The sequence below is a fragment of the Mchenga conophoros genome, linkage group LG13, assembly GCF_057382185.1.
Source record: "Mchenga conophoros isolate Kocher_MC1m ecotype Shallow Benthic linkage group LG13, M_conophoros_male_GT1.1, whole genome shotgun sequence".
NCBI lineage: Eukaryota > Metazoa > Chordata > Actinopteri > Cichliformes > Cichlidae > Mchenga > Mchenga conophoros.
The window spans coordinates 17130532-17149186 of record NC_140538.1 but is presented as its reverse complement, the minus strand read 5'-3'; the positions used below and the strand labels follow the sequence as shown (position 1 = coordinate 17149186).

General features: G+C 41.1%; 1 protein-coding gene, 1 long non-coding RNA gene and 1 other non-coding gene across 3 annotated transcripts; 2 read left to right on the top strand and 1 right to left on the bottom strand.

Moving 5' to 3' along the window:
• Window positions 1–139: 139 nt before the first annotated feature.
• On the bottom strand, window positions 140–825 carry LOC146561074 (uncharacterized). Its single transcript, XR_014894831.1, has 3 exons — window positions 686–825; window positions 525–582; window positions 140–383 (listed from the first exon to the last, which is right to left on the bottom strand). It is a non-coding gene; the product is annotated as an uncharacterized LOC146561074 (long non-coding RNA).
• ccar1 (cell division cycle and apoptosis regulator 1) lies at window positions 791–18224 on the top strand. Its single transcript, XM_085296815.1, has 26 exons — window positions 791–896; window positions 2032–2192; window positions 2286–2461; window positions 2574–2699; window positions 3220–3252; window positions 3714–3910; window positions 4166–4292; window positions 4835–4954; window positions 5538–5730; window positions 5890–6034; window positions 6151–6303; window positions 6427–6652; window positions 7286–7399; window positions 8350–8516; window positions 9397–9607; window positions 10833–10916; window positions 11003–11191; window positions 11293–11484; window positions 11607–11837; window positions 11916–12045; window positions 12162–12250; window positions 12341–12481; window positions 12616–12736; window positions 12854–13036; window positions 14142–14347; window positions 17212–18224. The coding sequence occupies exons 2-26, from the start codon at window positions 2081–2083 to the stop codon at window positions 17287–17289; spliced, it is 3744 nt and encodes a 1247-aa protein (XP_085152941.1). The 5' UTR covers window positions 791–896; window positions 2032–2080; the 3' UTR covers window positions 17290–18224.
• On the top strand, window positions 7432–7496 carry LOC146561073 (small nucleolar RNA SNORD98). The gene has a single exon (XR_014888131.1). It is a non-coding gene; the product is annotated as a small nucleolar RNA SNORD98 (small nucleolar RNA).
• Window positions 18225–18655: the final 431 nt, after the last annotated feature.

Here is an 18655-nt window from a genome sequence, read left to right as displayed (position 1 = left end):
GGTGTTATGTCCTAGAAAAAAAAGCTACTCAGGAAAGGAAGCTTTTGTATAACATTGTCCACACATGCATCAAAGAAAAATTTTTAATGCAACATGGGAGAGGAAAACAGATTAAGTCCTTCACATTTTCCAGGGTAAATATCTTGAATTATGACTGAATAGGGACCCTCTGGAGTGTAGCTCAACTTGACACAGAATGATGGATGCTTGAAATCACCATTACATTTGAGACAGTATGAAAGTAGCTTCATACTGTTTAAGTCAGACATGCAGCTTGTTTGAAAATGGTAGCAGAGCGGTAGGAGATGGAGCTAGAGGTGCTAGACCTGAAGATGCCGAGATTTTCATTGGAATTGACCACATGAGTAGAGTTTCAGAGACAGCTGTTTGGAGAAAAACGTAGAGAAGTAAGGCTGACATGATTTGGACATTCACAGAGGAGGAATAGTGAAAATGGAGCTGGGTGGCTAGAGGAAAAGAGCAAGGGTTGGTGTGATGGTGTGAAATATAATATATAATGATACCTGTTAAGCAGTTCGTTATATTTTTTGCTGTGTTTAACAACGTCTACATTTTTACCGGCTGTAAAACAAAACAAAACAAAAACAATTATGTAGCCTAATAGCTGGATTATCTTAATTAGCTCAGATGTTACATTTTAATTTTGACCTAAGCATGTCCAAACCTTTACGATCAGTGGTAACAGACTATTGTTCTTCTTTATATTCCTACATGAAGTAAGGAAGTGCTGGAATTATCACCACCATATGCACACGATTACAAGTAAATATTTGAACTACTATGTCTACCGTCTGCTGGCTGTGGAGCGCGGATGGGGTTTCCATTCTGCGCATGCGCGTTCTCTATCCGTAATAGACCGGTGCAGGGAGACAACGGTAAGCACTGTTGACAGTGTTTTAATGAAAATCTTTATTACCTAAATAATTATAAATATTTAATGTAAATGTAACGTGCACTCTTAAATTGCATGCAAGAGAGAGCCTGCCGTCATTATTATTGTGTATTATTATGCTTTTAAAAGACTGGTTATTCACTGCAAGAGCCTGCGAGCTTAATTCGGGCCTCGCTTTCGACAACAAATCTAGCACGAGGCTAATCTGGCAACAAAGCTAACGATGCGAAAATGCTACGTGTTAGCTCTATATGTGTTGCTATCGTATCTGTCGTACAGTAGCCATGCTGCATTTTAATATATTTGCAGTTAAACTGGGGACTTTTGAAAGGTGCTGCCTAAGCAAAATTAACGTAGCTACAAAAGCTCGAGTCAGCTTGTTGTTACCTTCAACAATAACAACATTAGCTCACTAGACAAACGGAAACGTTAAGTAGCCTAGCTGCTCACGTTAGCATACTCTCAGTGAGTAGCTAACGTTAGCTGGACAGCCTTTGAGCCCGTTTTGGTTGCTGTGTCAGCATATGCTAATCTGAAGAGTCCTGGAGATAACTATGAGAACACTCTTTCCCACCTCATTAAATAATTAGTATAGTTTTCTTTTTGGATTCCCTCGTGTTGCCTTACTATCATAGAAATAGTATACTACATATGTGAAGATTATTTTGGCAAGTGCACTCAGCGTCAACATCATCACCATGAGCTGTGAGTAAGGTTCTGATAAATGTCTTTTCTGTAGACAGAAGTCAGTTGTTTTTTTTTATAGAAGGGAAAAATTGGCCTATCAGAGTTAAAATGCTTCACCGGACGTGGTTTTAGTCTTCATTTGTTGTTCTGTGCACCCTTGCCTTGCCCTTGTTATGTGTAACATGCTTTGCAAAGTAAATGGTGACATAAGTTAAAGCCAGGCCAGACTGGCTTTTGACTGTTATACATCCACCACAAGTAACATCTACTCTTGCACATGCAGTGTGTCACACAAAAACACAAGCTGGTACTCCAATAGGCACTTAAAGAGTAGCTGCTGGCATTCAAGCAAGTTCAAGTTCTGCCTCTAGAGTCATGACCGTGTGATCAAATTGCTACTAATACTCCTGATTTTTGGTTTATGTTTATAGTGATAGCATTGGCCTGGAGAAGAAAGGCTGCCCTTAATCTGAATGAGTCATGGCCCAGTTCGGGGGACAGAAAAATCCGCCGTGGGCGACTCAGTTTGCTGCCACAGCAGTGTCCCAGTCAGGCCACACAGGACAGTCTCTGGACCTCAACAGCCTGCACTGTGAGTATAGCAAAATCAGATCAAATGTCATTAGCACTTTACCCGGCGGTGCAATTACACTCACGTTTCACATTATACCCCACACCCCCACAGCTCTTGGAGTGCAGCAGCCGTCTCTTCTGGGAGCATCTCCTGCTGTTTACTCTCAGCAGTCAGCCTTGGCTGCAGCCTCTCTCAGCAACCAGTCTGCTGCAAACTATCAGCTTTCTCAGCAAACTGCTGCTTTGCAACAGCAAGCTGCAGCAGCCGCTGCAGCAGCATTACAGCAGGTCAGTCACAAAAGAGTAATGCTAAGCACAGTAAGACGTGTGTGTCTTTTCCCTGGTCACATTTGACGCTCTTTGCTACTGCCCCCCTTTTGTTTTTTTTAAATGTCCATAGTCTCAAATCAATACAGCGCTTCAGCAGTATCAACAACAGCAACAGCAGCAGCAACAACAGCAGCAACAACAGCAGCAACCTCCCCAACAACCCCCCCAGCAGCAGCTGTACAATGTACCTCATCAGGTATCTTGCCGGCCTTTACTTTTATTTGTGTCACACCTTATTTCCTTACATTGGAAAATATCCTTTTCAGTTTAGAATCTTATTGACATTGTGCTTTAAATTTAGATTTCTCTGATTGTTTTATATAGCATCACCGTATGATGTGTTACAGTAGACTGAACGGTCGTTTGGAAACTGACCATAAGTTTGCTAAATCTTAAAGTTTTGTAAGATCACTTTGAAATCTTTAAAATTAACATAAAATCCATTTCTGCTATTTTTTTTAGCCACTTTTCGATTTTTTTCCCCCAAGACAATGTAATGTAAATATGTAAATAAGGTAATTGTAATTTGATACGACTGCACAGCATGTTTACATCTTTCGCTAGATGGATCGTATTATTTATGTTGTAAGAATCTGTTAGTGAGCAAACAGCTGTTGGGAGCATTATGACAGCACAAGATGTGTCTTTGCTTTGGGTGTAAATCTGTTGTTTCATTTCAACAAAAAGTTCACTTTTTTTTTCTCTTCTTAATTCAGCTTCCACAGCCTCAGCAGGCACTCATTTCTCAGGTAATGTGTTTACAAAAACATATTCAAACAAACTCAAGCTGCTACATAGGACAGATCTCGGTGTCTATCTGCCCTATCTGTTTACATGTTAGCTGGCAATTATGCTCGGTTGTGGACACAGACAAGGGCAGCTGCTCCAGACGAGGTGCAGCAGCTACACCCTGTCTGCTCTCATACTGTCACACTTTTTCAAGTACTACAGTTTTTTTGTGGACGTTTGCACAGAGCATTTGAATAATCAAACTATCATTTAGGTTGAATTTTTTTCCAGATGACCATATCAAAGCATATTTCCTTATTATTTATTATTATTTTTAAGGTTCTTTTTCTTGAAGCTTTGTGTTTAATGCATATAGAAATAGAAAAGTTAGCTATCAAGCGATCTCCCTTGGTATATTTTAGATGTACCACTAAAATGTAATTTTAGTGTTTTGATTCTTCTTTCTTTTCCTGACCCTCAGCCCCCTGTCGCCCTGCCCACGAGCCTGAGCCTGTCTAACCCACAGCAGACAGCCCAAATTACTGTGTCTTATCCCACACCACGTTCAAGCCACCAACAGCAGACGCAGCCTCAGAAGCAGCGAGTCTTCACTGGTGTCGTCAATAAGCTGCATGACACGTTTGGCTTTGTAGATGAAGATGTCTTCTTTCAGTTAAGGTGAAAAAGGGTGGTCCTAACATCGCTCAGATTCTGTTACTTGGTGGTTTAATAAAATTAACACTTTCCCTAGAGGTTTTTTAGTGTATAAATTGCACATACAATCCCTTTTCTTGCACCATTGTTAGCCTGCATAGGACCTTATTTATCATCCATAACTTAAAGAGCTACAAGTTTGCTTCTGTGAATCTGAAAATGATACAGCATTACAAACAGATTTTCTTATGTGTTTTTGTATATATTTGTATTTCATAGTGCTGTGAAGGGGAAGACTCCCCAGGTGGGTGACAGGGTCCTAGTGGAAGCTGTGTACAACCCGAATATGCCGTTCAAGTGGAACGCCCAGCGCATCCAGACTTTACCTCAACTAGCAAATCAGTCGGTGAGAATGTTCAAACGTTGCATTTTGGAGCACAGCATTACAGTTTGTGGCTTTGTATTGTATTGAAATGCATACTTTCAGCTTTAATTTAAGGAGTTTCACAAACGCATTGTATTTCAAATGTAGAGGTATTTATACAGTCCCTGATTCTGAGAATTAGGAACTTTACTTTTTTTCATATTATAATCACAATTATATCAGCACCAGTGTTTTCATGGAGTTCATTATAAAGTTAAGCACACAAACCTTTTACTGGTTTTAGTTTTTAAGTCCTTATTTACTGTAATAAAAATCATATCAGTTTTTCATGTTTGAATAAACTCCCACTGTTGCAAAGTGTTTAAATGCAATTTAGCGCTTAATGCACAGCAAACACGTTCTCATCATCTGAAACTGGTGGGGTTACTTCCAATTACAACAAATGTGCTCAGACTTTCTAGTCTTGCTATGAGTGTTTATTTATTTTATTTTTCCTTTTCAAAAAAAAATCTTAGTCCTGCTTTCTTTTTTTTTTTAACTGTTGTGTTTTCCATCCCTCCTAGCATCAGCAGCAGCCTCAGCCTTTACCTCAAGCTTCCCCACAGCTCGGCAGCCTTTACAATGAGCCAGGGATGCAGCTGCGCTACTCGGACATGCACACCACTGCGGACAACAGACAAAATGTAACCCCTTAGATGTGAATCACAGACTTTTTGTGTTCTTTCTCTCGGCTTGTTTTTTCATTTTTGTTTTTTTTTGTTTTTTTACTTTGAAAGTGGTGAGCAAAATGCCAAACCTGGCTGCTCACTAAGTATATTAAATGTCTTTACAAATACGCTTCTTGATGACAAATATTATTATACTAATCATTGTCTTTTAACGTGAGAAAGCATCATGATTTTCTGACAGTATAAAGCTGTACATCAGAGATGTCTCTTAAACTGACAGTAAACAGGGCCTCATATATTTCTTATCAAAAGGTTTTTCCTTTAAACAAGTCAGAACCTGCTGTATTACTTTTAGCAGGTTAACTGAAATAACTTTGAGATCAAAGCTGCACGTCAGCTTTCCTTTGATTAGGACAACCTTTAAGGAAACCCCTGTTGAGATTTCTACAAGTCTTTGATTTAAACATATTCAGACCTCCTTCTAAGCAGGTGCTGACCAAGATTTTATTTGTTGCACAGCTGGCATGTTATTGATCATTTCATGTCTGCATTTAAAGATTTTTTTTAACCTCCTTTTTCTTTGTTACTTTTTATGTAGAACCAGCCTCAAGCTTCGAGCATGATGAAGGCAGCCCCCACCATGCTGCAGTCACTACCTCCCCCGACCACATTCAGTGTTCCAGCCCAGGCTCCCCCTCCGTCTCTTCTGCAGGCACAGCTGTCTGCTGCTTCTCTTGCCCCTCTTCTCCAAAACCCTCCTCAGCCTCTGCTGCCACAGCCTCCGCCCAAAGGTACAGTACTTGTCAGTGGCATTTATCTAGCGTTTCCTTGTAAAGCAGTCTGAACAACTAGTAATGATGAGTGTTATTTGTGCTGCTGTTTTGGTACCACCTTTGAACACAGAATAGTATGTGTAGTAAGGAAGTGGTTTGCATTCTTGTCATTGCCAGAAGTGTTTCCCGGGGGTCTCCTCCAGCCCCCAGTGAGAATGATGGCACAGCCGCAGCCTGTCCGAAGAATTGAGCCTCCGCCTCGTTTCCCCACTCGCAGCGATCGAGGCCCTGAGCTCATCCTCAGGACTAAAGAAGAACGCAGGTGAGATCGCAGACCATATAATTACTACATCATACACCTATTCCACATCCATTTCATCCTCCTGTTCATTAGAAGTAATAAGTCATTAAGTTTTTTAAAAATCGATTCTTTAACAGAGACAGAGACCGTGAGCGCAGGCGATCAAGAGAACGGTCACCCACACGCAAACGTTCCAGAGACCGTTCACCGCGACGTGACCGCTCCCCAAGACGGCCTCGCAGAGTTGTACCTCGCTACACTGTCCAGTTTTCCAAGTTCAGCTTAGATGGGTATGTATATTGTTTCCTTTGTTAAAAACACATCATCCTAGATATGCCACATGTTAGCATAATACTGTACAGCAGGATGTGGCGCCCCAGTTTGAAATCTGAAAGCCTTCTTGTGTTCTGCAGCTCCAGCTGTGACATGATGGAGCTGAGGAGGCGCTACCAGAGCCTCTACATTCCCAGTGACTTCTTTGATGCTGTCTTCACCTGGGTGGATGCCTTCCCTTTTACGCGACCCTTCCAGTTTAGTAACGCTTGTAACTTCCACATTTTGCACAAAGAGGTGGATCCTCTAGTCAAGAACACGGCTGTGCTGGACCCTCCTGACGCCAACCATACCTACAGTGCTAAGGTACGACTGCCAGTGCTAAATAAGTTGCAACAATATAAGTAATGTAAAAAAACTTTTCAAATAATAAACTTAACAGTAATCAGCTTTAACTGCAGTGTGTATATCATAGCACTGCAGCATTAAAGTGAAAGTAAATCAGAAAATGATAGGCTTGTATATAGTTGTCATGTTTGAGCTGTGCATATGTCATCTTTAGGTGCTTACAGAGGTACATACCCTACAGCCAAAAAGGCTTCATATACCATTCATTCTGTTAAAGCTGGTAATGCTAAATGGCAGCTAGAGGTGTGCAAGCCATCACCCACAGCTTTTCAACTAATCCTTGACTGTGACTGTTAACCCTCTATAGTAGGAAATGTTATGTTGGTATTTGTAGTATCTTTGTACACCTCTGACACAGTGTAAAGAGTGTGAATAGTAACAGCTGCCATCATAAGAGCCTCCGAATGAAGACGTGTATTTTCATAGGAACGCATTAGTGAGACAAAGCAGTGATGAAGAGGCATAATTACTGACTGAACTCTGACATTTTATACAAAGGGAATGCAGACCATAAATTGTGTAAAACATGGCATTTGACTTAAATAGTATAGAAAGGATTATAACTTTAATGTGGCCTCTTCCATTTTTCAGGTGATGCTGCTGGCTAACCCCAGTATAGAGGAGCTCTATCATAAGTCCTGTGCTCTGGCAGAGGACCCACAGGAAGTCAGAGACTCCTTCCAGCATCCTGCTAGACTGATTAAGGTATGTCAAACCCTTTAGAATGCACAGGAGCTGACGATGATGTAGTAATCCTATTCCATTGCTGAATACTCAGTGTGGAAAGCTATAAACTGATGTCAGCTCCCTTGTGTTAATTTACCTGTGGTGTATTATTTGTTTCACCTTTCCCTGAAAGCTATTTCTAATGCTGTATAGTACAAACAACAGTGAGATCAGAGATAGATTTTTATTGTCAGAGCTCACTTTACAGTGACAAATAGAGTTGACAGTAAGTTTCTTTTCTTGCTCCAAGTCTGCCTTGATGGCTTTTCAGTGTGCCACCAAGAACCAACAGGCTGCTTCAGTGGGAAAATTAGCTACATTTTTTGGAGGGCGGATCATCAGCATCAGAATTCCTACAAAGCTTGTGGAACTACAGTCACGCACATTAGCCGCCATCTCTGGAGAACAGTTACACTGACAGCTTGTTGGGTTTGCATCTGATAACATAGTTGCTATTGTGGGCCAGTAATATTGAAAGATTAATAGACCAGTGCTAACCTGAATATCGCTCACTGTATGAATGACAACTTCAGGCCATGATGCTGTAAAACGGGGGTTGCATCTTATGTCTGGAGATTTGCAGAGGTGTGTGTGTGTGTGTGTGTGTGTGTGTGTGTGTGAGAGGGAGAGAGGGAGAGGGAGGGAGGGGGCGACCGACCTGCAGGGGGAATTCATTCTGGCATTTACATTTCTGTGTTATGTTTGAAGCATCCTCTGTGTCTGCAAGAGGAAAGGTCAGAAAATGAGAATATTGCACAAATTTATTAGACGTGTGATTATTTGGACATACTGCTGACGCTTTTCTGTTTTTGTCTCTATTCTCTTTGCTCTTTCCACTCTCCGCACCTTTGATTCCCATATTCCCATTCCCCATTTCCATCTAACCTGTACTCTGTGGCTCTCCTTGCACCTGTCTTTTTCTCCTTCAGTTTTTGGTGGGCATGAGAGGTAAAGATGAGGCCATGGCCATTGGTGGTCACTGGTCTCCATCTCTGGATGGAGCGGACCCAGAAAAGGATCCATCAGTCCTTATTAAGACAGCGATACGCTGTTGCAAGGCCCTCACAGGCATAGACCTTAGTCTGTGCACTCAGTGGTAAGCTCCGCTACTCTCATCAGTATTTATTGTTCTCACTGGTTGTGTTATAATTCTTAACGTTGTAACTAAAATCCTAAATTATCTGTAATGTACTGCATCTTTATGCTACCTCGATACTAAATCTTTCCTGGACATGTAGAGTGTGGTGTTCTGTTTTGTTTTCATTTTTGTTATATTAATGATTATTGTGCTGTTAATTTGCAATCTATTATTTACTATTATAATTTTTTGTGTTGTGTAATGTCGTTTTTTTTGGCCTTTTGTGTGTTGTAGTCTTGGCTCTCTCTTTCTGTCACACACTCTTATTCATATACACACATTTCATTGTGATGAAAAACCAAACGCATGGACTTGGTGGCTGGAAGCAGTAGCCTGGACCAGAAGACACTGCCATTACTTTTTGTTTTTCTTTTCTTTTCTTTTTCTATTCTCTCTGTTAAATATCTTACATATTTAACTGGCTTTCACTGTCCTGTTGATTCTGTCTCTCTTCACACAACCCTAATGTAGTACGTCAAGTGCATCCTAGGGCAAATGCAGAGTACTCATCCATAATTGGCTGAAGCTATAATGGGGATGAATTTTGGGGGTGTGATTATTAATTTTTTTAAATTTTTTATTTTCCTGTGATTGTCTGTCAACTTTTTCAAAATGGCTGCCATAACCTGTGCCAACAGTCGGAGAGCTGCAGACTGGGTCCATTTGTCTATGCTGTGTGTTGTGTGGGAGAAGGGTCACTGTAATGACCTGTACGATCATTGAGTGACCTGATGGGAGGGAGTAGCTGTAGAAGGCTCGCCCAATAGCAAGGCTTGCCTTTTATACTGTGCCCTGACCAGAATGTTTCTTTCCAATGCACCTTCTTCCTTTGCGACAGGTATCGTTTTGCAGAGATTCGCTATCATCGGCCAGAGGAGACACACAAGGGGCGGACAGTCCCTGCTCATGTGGAGACAGTGGTTTTGTTTCTTCCGGATGTTTGGCATTGTCTTCCTACCCGCTCAGAGTGGGAGGTGCTGTCACGGCGACTCCGGGAGCAGCTGGCTGAGAAGCTGTCGGCCGAGCGAAAGGAGGCAGATGGAGAACAGGCACTGAACCGCTAATCCCTCTCTTCTCATTTCCGCTTCTCACAGGAAGGCACAGGACTTACAAAAAAACAAACAAAAAACAAAAAACCCCAGACACACACACACACACACAAAATACAAAGCACACCTCACCTTGCACGCACACAGATACGAACCCAGGCATATTACGGCTCCACCAAACCTCACCTAGGTTTCTTCTGTTTATTCCTCCACCTGTCCCCTTTTCCTCTGCTCCAACTCCTCCATTCCTCCATCAGCACTCCCACCTTCCCTCACATCCAGCAGACACACACAGTGGAAGCAGTGAGACTAGGTTGTGTTGTGTAGGCCCCGGTCGCAAATGGTAAAACAGCTTCCAGTTGCTTAAACACCACAAAATTGGGTGCTAATCTTGTTCAGTATTTTATGTTAATGTTGGCATTTGTTTTGCATTATTATAAAAAGGCATCTGCTTGCAGATTGATTGAGAATGAGTTTAAATTTGAACCAGTGATCAATTGTTAACACTGGGACCCATCATTTACAAACGTACTGGAATCTGTGGAGTCAGTTGCGCTCACATAATGTGTTTGTTGTAGAGAAATGTGTATTTCTATATGATTTTTCACATCAATTTGATATCGTCTGACTTCGAAAAGAGAACCTCCCCTAAGTCCTGCTTCTTGTCTGTTCTTGTTGTTGGATTCTACACTTTCATTTGGACTATATGTAGAATTTGGTTTTTCCAGGGCAGTTGGTTGGACAGAAGGACACATGGCTCCTATCTGACGTAGGTGTATAAAACCCATAAATGGCAATACCCCAGTCATAGAGCATGGTAGGGCCAGCCTATCCTCACTCCGTTTGGAGGCCAGCTTCATTCACCTGATGTACCTACACACCTTTTGGACACACCTCTCATTGATTTTTACCTTTTTTGTGTTCCACAGATTGATTGATTGGCAGCTGGGGGGGAGCATTTCTGTTGTTTTTTTATTATTATTTATTTAATTTTATTTATTTTTTTATAAGAGCTAGAGAGCTTCCCTGTGTACGCTTCAGTAGCAGTGGACTTAAACACAGTCGAGAGCTCACTAGGACAAGAGAATGAAAGACAAATGAGGCCTTGCTTCTTGCACGGATCAACTTTAAAGCTCACTAGGACCATGAGTGCTATGCTGACTGTTTGTTATCCCACCTCTTTCTCTCCCTCTGCCTGTCTCTATCTTAATGATTTTCTGTCAAGGAGGAAGAGGAGAAGGATGACGATGATTCGAAGGACGTTAGTACTCCCACTCACTGGGCTAAACTTGACCCGAAATCAATGAAGGTGCGTAAAGCTGGTGCAGGTATGAGTAGGGACCAGGACGAGAAATGTTCAACTTGCTTTTTCATGTCTGTTTTCTCCACTTGTAGGTAAATGACCTGCGCAGGGAGCTCGATTGTCGCTCTCTAAGCTCTAAGGGGTTAAAGTCACAGCTGATTGCTCGCCTCACCAAACAGCTAAAGGTGGAGGAGCAGGTAGAGGAGTCCAAGGAGCCCGAGAAAGTAGAGACCAAGGATGTGGAGGAAGAGGAACCAGCACGCACTGAGGATGACAGAGAGGTACAGATACATTTTTTTTTAAGCCTTTTATATATAACAAAATCTTTTCAGTAATTAAGGTTAATTTTAAATTCCACCTGATGGATACTTTTGTCTGTCAGGAGGAGGAAAAGAAGAGGCAGGAGGAGCTTGAGCGCCAGCGGAGAGAAAGGCGCTACATCCTTCCTGATGAGCCTACCATCCTTGTACACCCAAACTGGGCAGCCAAGAACGGCAAATTTGACTGCAGTGTCATGTCCCTGAGTGTGTTACTGGACTACAGACTAGAAGACAACAAGGAGCACTCATTTGAAGTGAGAATTAATGCTCTGGGGTTTGTTACAAAGACCTGCAAACACACACATGTGATGTGTGTGTGTGTGTGTGTTTGCTTTCTTTACAGGTTTTTTTAATATACTGTCTTCTTTCTGTACAGGTTTCTCTGTTTGCTGAGCTTTTTAATGAGATGCTGCAGAGAGATTTTGGTTACCGCATATATAAAGCCCTCGCTGCGCTTCCTACCAAGGATGAGAAGAAGGAGAAGAAAGCCAAAAAAGAGGCTGAAAAGAAAGAGGCTGAAAAGCGTGAAATGAAGAAGGAGAAAGAAGAAGAGAACGAAGAACCGACAGCAAAGAAGACCAAAGACGATGAGGAAGAGAAGAAAAAGGTTTTTGCAGCTTTTCAGGTTTTTACTGTTTGTCTGATAAATGTGAGTTTTTATGTCATTGTCATTTTTTTAAATTAGTCTGAAGAAAAGACAGTGAAAAAGGAGGAGTCTCGAGATGAAGAGGAGAATGAAGATGATGGCAGCACAGCCAATGCTGAAGAATATGATCCCATGGAGGCTGAAGATGCAGATGATGATGAGGATGATGGTACTATACTCTTCTTGATTAAATGAATGATTTGGAACTGTGTACTACTTGGGATATTTTCTTTTCACAAAGACACAAAATGGTTTTAAGAAATAATATTTCTGATTGTTTATTAGACAAAGATGATGACGACTCCACTGACAGAGACAGAAAAGACCGCAAAGATGACCGAAAATCATCGAAAGAGAGGTCCTCCAAAGATAAGGTTGGCTCTATGTTGTTATAGACACGTTGGTGAGGTGTAGATGTTGTTCAGAAAGTTGTTTTTTAATGAGCGTGGTTGTCGTTACACTAGGAAAGGAAACAGATGATCACGCACAACAGGGAGCTGCTGATGGCGTTTGTCTACTTCGATCAGAGCCACTGTGGCTATTTACTTGAGAGAGACCTGGAGGAGATCTTGTACACACTGGGACTGCATCTCTCTCGTGCTCAGGTGAAAACACAAGCACATGGTCTTTCTGGTTCTGTGATTCTTACCCTGTCAGACCTTCTTTTTCACTTTGCTTTAAGACACGTACCGTCAGCCTTACAGCTCAGTAAATCTGTCTTGTTGATTTCTGTTTTCAGATAAAGAAGCTTTTGAACAAACCTGTTGTCAGAGAATCGTGTTACTACCGAAAACTGACAGACAGGGGAAAAGATGAACCCATTCCTTCTTTCAATGAAGCCCAGATTGAAAATCTCACAGGTAAGCCTGAAGATATTTCTATTAGTGTGTCCTTTAATTTTCCATAAATTTCTTTTAAGCAGGATAGAGCGACAGATGCCAAATGACTTTATTTTGTATCACATTTCCTTTCTTAAGGTAACCGAGGACTGCTTCCTGCTTCTAAAACTCGTGCTCAGTCAGAGGCCAGCGAGTCTGGTAACCTGATCGTGTATAACGGAGCTATGGTTGACATCGGCAGCATGATGCAGAAGCTAGAGAAGAGTGAGAAGGCGAGAGAGGAAATAGAGCAGAAGCTTATGTTGCAGGATGCTAAAATGGGTACGTTTTGGATTGCATTATATGTCCTAAACTGCAAGCTACACTCTGTGTCAGTAGTCCCTCGGGACAATGATCTGGCTCAATTTGAGCATTGCTACAGAGAAGCTCAGTCTCACTTCATTCTCCGGACCATCCTTCTGTGATGTCTGGTGAAACGTGAACTGGGACATTGTATGTTGGATGGCAAAGAGGAGTCTGCAAAACTGAGTTTATTGTAAATTCAAACTGGAAACTGGAAATTAGTTAAAAGTTTGACTGTAACATAAACACAAACACAGTCTTCAAAGAAAAGGCAGGCAGTGTAGGACTGAACCTTATTTTCCTAGCAGAGAACAGACAGATTTACATGGCTTCGCTACAGTATACGTGCAGGAGTGTAAACAAGTTAGAGCATATGTAACATATTATTAATCTACAGGAGAGGAGTCTTCCTACTGCCCTTACCCCATATTTTGCCCTTACCACATGTTTGTGAATGTTTAATGTTGGCATTTATAGACGCTGATGTTTACTGCCAGTCCACAATGTCCACGACTGAGCTGTTTCTTTGCTGTTGCGAGGATACCGCCACATTGGTTGCTTATGATTACACTGACATGGAAGAAATACTAAAACACAGGCATTCATAAAACATTAATGAGAGGTTACTGACCAGCTGCGCACATATTGTATAACAATCGTTTGTTAATCACAAACTGACAGCACAGACCTTTGTCACCAAGATGGTGGACTAACTTGAGAGGCAGTTAAATGTAGTGTATAGTTACGATGATTGGACGTTTTATTAGGTACACCTTGCTAATGTTAGGTTACATTCGTTGGCTGTAAGGAGTTGTTTTGGTGTGTGACAATCCCAGTAGATCAGCACTTTCTGAAATACTTCTGCAGGTCATCTTGACCTTGTTGCTAACATGTAACTGGCTGATTAGATATTTGTGTTAATGAGCAGTTGGACAGGTGTACCTAATAAAGTGGCTAGTTTTTACAGACTTCAGTGGGATACGCTGCTGTTTCCAGTTCCGATTTCATGTTTTACTGTGACCAGCGTTTGCCCACTGATCTGCTGTCTCTGTGATCCTGACTTGGTGTTGATTCTTTATCGCAGACGAAGACGCAAAGGTTAAAGCTCAGCTGGATCAAGCCAACAAATCTTTGTCGAGGGAGCTGGAGGAGGTGAAAAGCACTCTGAGCCAAACCGAGCAGACTCTGAAGACCGTGGAGGAAGAGAAGAAAGTCTACCGCGAGCTCCTGAGCAAATCAGCAAACTCACTGATGTCCACTGTGAAAGGAGTGCTGGAAGTGCTGAAGAAGGTGCAGCATGTTTAATCATAATGTCCTCCTGATTTCCATACACCTGTGGTCCTCAGGGGTCAAAAATGTCCCCACTTCATTTGAGTGTTTTTTTTTAAAGTATAAATTGTCAATCTTTTCAGTGTTGCATCTTAGTTTTACTTAAGACCAACACTAACACAAAATTGACCCTACATTTTAGGGCCACCAGACCTTGTTAGATAAAGTACACTCTGTTTTTGAGCGAAAATAAAACAAGACAATAAACTATTTAAACGTTTAGATAATTTTGACTATCTGACTAACTACAGAGTGCTGTATGTTGAACTTTAGTAAGAAAGTTTGTTTTTTTTTTTGAACCACTTAAAATTTTTAAATGGCAGCACGTAGTCACACCTGTGGTCCTCAGGGGTCAAAAATGGCCCCATCTGGTTTGATTGATACTTAATTAACATGAAGTGGATTTTTCCCCCACTTTTATTTAAAACTTAATTCAAACATTTTGACACTATTTCTTTATTCCATTTCAAATTTATGTCTGATAAAACCTCATTTATACAAAATGTTTCTTTGTTTTCGGGTAAAAAAATTAATCAAATGATCAGTTATCGTGATTATCGTTTCACAACCAGAGTTGGTTGTTTTAACAGATTATCACAGACGGGTTTATGTCAAAGTTAATTTAGAAAGCTGTTTTTAAACTACAAGTTTTTTACTGGCAGCAAATAATCACATCTGTTGTCCTCTGGGCTCAAAAATGACCCCGTTTGCTTTGACTGTTTATAAAGCAACAAGTATAAAATATCATCCATCTCTGTGTTTCAAGGTTTTATTCAACTTTATTCCAACTCATTGCCTGACAGTTTTCTATATTTTGGCATGGTAGGAACACTAGCGCATGGGTCTGAGTGAAGGCAAACTTTCATGAGAACAAAGGCGTGTCCATATTTGACACAAGTGCAGGAGGAAGCTCAGGTTTATTCCTCTGCACTGGTCCCATCATGGACAGCTTTCTTTTCTGCAGTTGCAGGCCAAGGGTCATATACAGTAAACAAGTTGTTACAGGTGATTGTTTTCTTTTGGAAACCTTCTGCAATGTTAGGGACAACTTGCGTGCCCTGACTGCAGGACAGACGGTTTGCCATCGCACACTAGCATGTTCCATGTACAGCTGGACCTGCATCACATACTGCCCATGTTTTTATCTCATAGTTCCCTGGTTTACTTGGGATGTTCTGTTGGAATGGACAGAGTCCTCTGAAGGGGACTTGGTGCTCATACAGTCATATCAGTACCAGGACCTTACATCACAGCAGGAGAAACACCCACTTGTTCCATACACCTCAAATGGGAGCACGTTTGTGTCATGAACGACGATCATCTATTGTGTCTTTATCATGAAATGATATCACTTTTGTGCTTCTATGGATTAATCTTGTGTCACTTTTAAAACTTCTCTACCAGACTCAGGATGTCATAAACTGGCCGTAGCGACTCTACTGGATGCACGGCAGTAAGAATCAACACACCCACATATGCCTACAGCTGCATTCGGTCCATTTTTCTTCCTCTCTCGTTGTTCCTCCTTGTTTGTCATTGAGTTGGCTGTAGAGCAGGTCATCTGCTAATTGGATGGTTGTTGGTTCAGTCTCTGTGTGCTCTAGTCTGGAGTTCTTACCAAGGTGTCCTTGGACAAGTTACTGAACCCCAACTTGGTCTCTGATGCATCCATCAGCATGTGAACGTTAAAAAGCAGAATACAAGCAGAATACACTGTGTATAATGCTTTCAGTACTCGAGTAGAAAAGCTACTGAAGGAGTATGGGACCTGGCATATGTGCTTGGACCGTGATAGATTGTCTTTCTCTGAGGCACATGAGAGAGTCAGGCATCGTCTGTCACTGGGAAGGATAGAAGACCAGATCAGTGTTTCCTCACGTTACTGCAAATATTCCTCTGTCTCAGCTGACTCCTCTTTCCTGCTTGATTCTTTGTCTTCATCATAATTGAAATGGAAGATGTGCAGTCCTCTGACACATCTTCCATTTCAGTTTCACATTCTGAAACTTCAAGAAGCCCAGTCACTTTCTTTCCAAGCTCCTCAGACTACCATGTCCTGGATGCCTGAGAACCTACTTGAACATAGTTCAGATTCTTCATCACTTTCCTTCACTTCATAGCCTTCTTCCACTTCTGCAGGTGGCTGATGTGCTTTTTCAGAGAAAGGGTGGCACGTGATCTAAATATTGACAATATTTTCTTTATCTTCTAACCCTGGATCTTCCTGAACATTGATTCTTCCTCCTCATTATACTAGAGGACAATATGTGCTTTGTTCTACTGGTCATTGCTTTACACAACATGGTTTAAAAAAAAAAGTGAGCATACTTTGTGTATGTATTATTGTAGGGTCTACCTTACAATATGAAGCACCTTGATGCGACTGTTGTTGTGATTTTCCGCTGTATAAATACAATTTAATTGAATATAGAGCACTTGTCTCCTAATTGTGCTGCCTGCTGTCGTTGTTGTGGTTGTTATGACCAGTGCTTGACCCCACACATCAGTGATCCAAGATGTTTGAAAGCAGTATGGTGTGAAAATATGGCCCCTTGCAACACTTTGTACTTTGAGGTCATTTTTGTCCACGAGGACCACAGGTGTTATAAAATCCGATTAAAAACCCCATAAATAAATCAAATTACTTAAAATTTATTCCAATCATGCGTAGCATAGTAATGAATAACTTCTGTTATTTTCAGACCATTTGATGAATAAAAAACACATTTCTTTAGAGGACAAATGACCCAAGGACAACACAAGGGTTTGTTTACCTCGATGGAGGAAATGAGCTCATATTCACTTTACTGCTTTTTCCTTTACAGGATCAGGACATAGACGAGCCTGGCAGCGAAGTCGCCGCTGATCACAGTCGGACATCCCAGACGAACGGCGCAGATTAATAAGTGACAGATTTCAAAGGAATGAAGCTGATCAGTACTGATCATCTTAAACTGTAAATATTCACTACACGAGTAATTTGACTGTGTTATATTTGAACCCGTTGTCTCCCAAGTATGTTTAATTTAATGAATTAGTTCCCTTGTAATAATTTGACCACCACCTCTGTTTCTGAGGAGTTACTTTTCTTACTTAGAGTAATTTTAACAATGACAAAGCTTTGAAGCGCTTATTTTCAAAGTGAGTTGAGTTGCTAGCATCTTTTTGCCATCGCGTTTGCTTTGCTAAGGCCGCTCACGTGCCACTCTGTAGATTTAAATGCAGGCCTGTGTGTGAGTGTTACTTGAGTCTTGTTTTTTTTTTTTTTTTTTTCTAATAAGCAATAATGATGCTATTTATGTGCGAGAGTATTCATAAAATATTTAAAAGAAGCTAATTTTGGATGGAAGGAAGTGTTGGAGTGTTCCCGTGTGCTTCAGACAGAAGCACTTCCTTAACCAGCCCCTCTTTATTTCTCACAGCACTGCTCGGTTTGTAGTCCTTTTCTTTGGCTGGTTTAACAGGTTTCTGCAGGATTTTTTTTCCCCCACACACACACGGCTATGCATGGTTCCTGCCTGTCATGGACTTTTTTTTTCCTGTCTCATTGTATCCACCAACTTCTGCGCTGCCACTTTCATGTTTTACTGTGACCAGCGTTTGTCGTGTTTTCTGCTAAAGGAAACTAACACATGAACCAAAAGTTAAGCTTAATGAATGTGTGTTCTGCTGAAGGAATGAACACTTGAGATCCATCTCTAAATTGTGTGCATTGGTTTGGGTTCTTAACAAGAGGCACAGTTGCGTTTTAAATGTGCTCCAAAGCAGGCGATTTTATTTTTATATTGAAAATGCGCTCTATGGATGTCTTGTGCAAGAGTAAAGTGGTCCATTTTAACACTACCGTGTGTCTGCATTTCTTTTCCCCACTGTTTGTGTCACAGCAGGTATTTTGACTCGTCTTTATAGAAAAAAATGTTATTTGTTTATTTGCAAAGATAAGAGCACACTGAAAGAGATGAAAACTTAATAGAGCAGCTGCTGTGTGGGTTGCAGTGTTACACTGCTGACCAGCAGATGGCAGTAGAGTTGTAGCTCCTGGAAACTAGATTGATTTGAGGGATTAAACCAGGTTTAGTCCAACTCGTAGATTAGTTAGATACATGTTAGACAACTTTGTAAGCATTTTTAAGACATAAAATTAAATACAACCATGCCAGCAGTGCAGTTTTAACAATCTGTGATACACCCGTTGACCGCAGTTCCCTCACAACAAAGGATAGAGAGAAAAAAATGACTCATAATTTACAAAATAACTATTTTATGAAA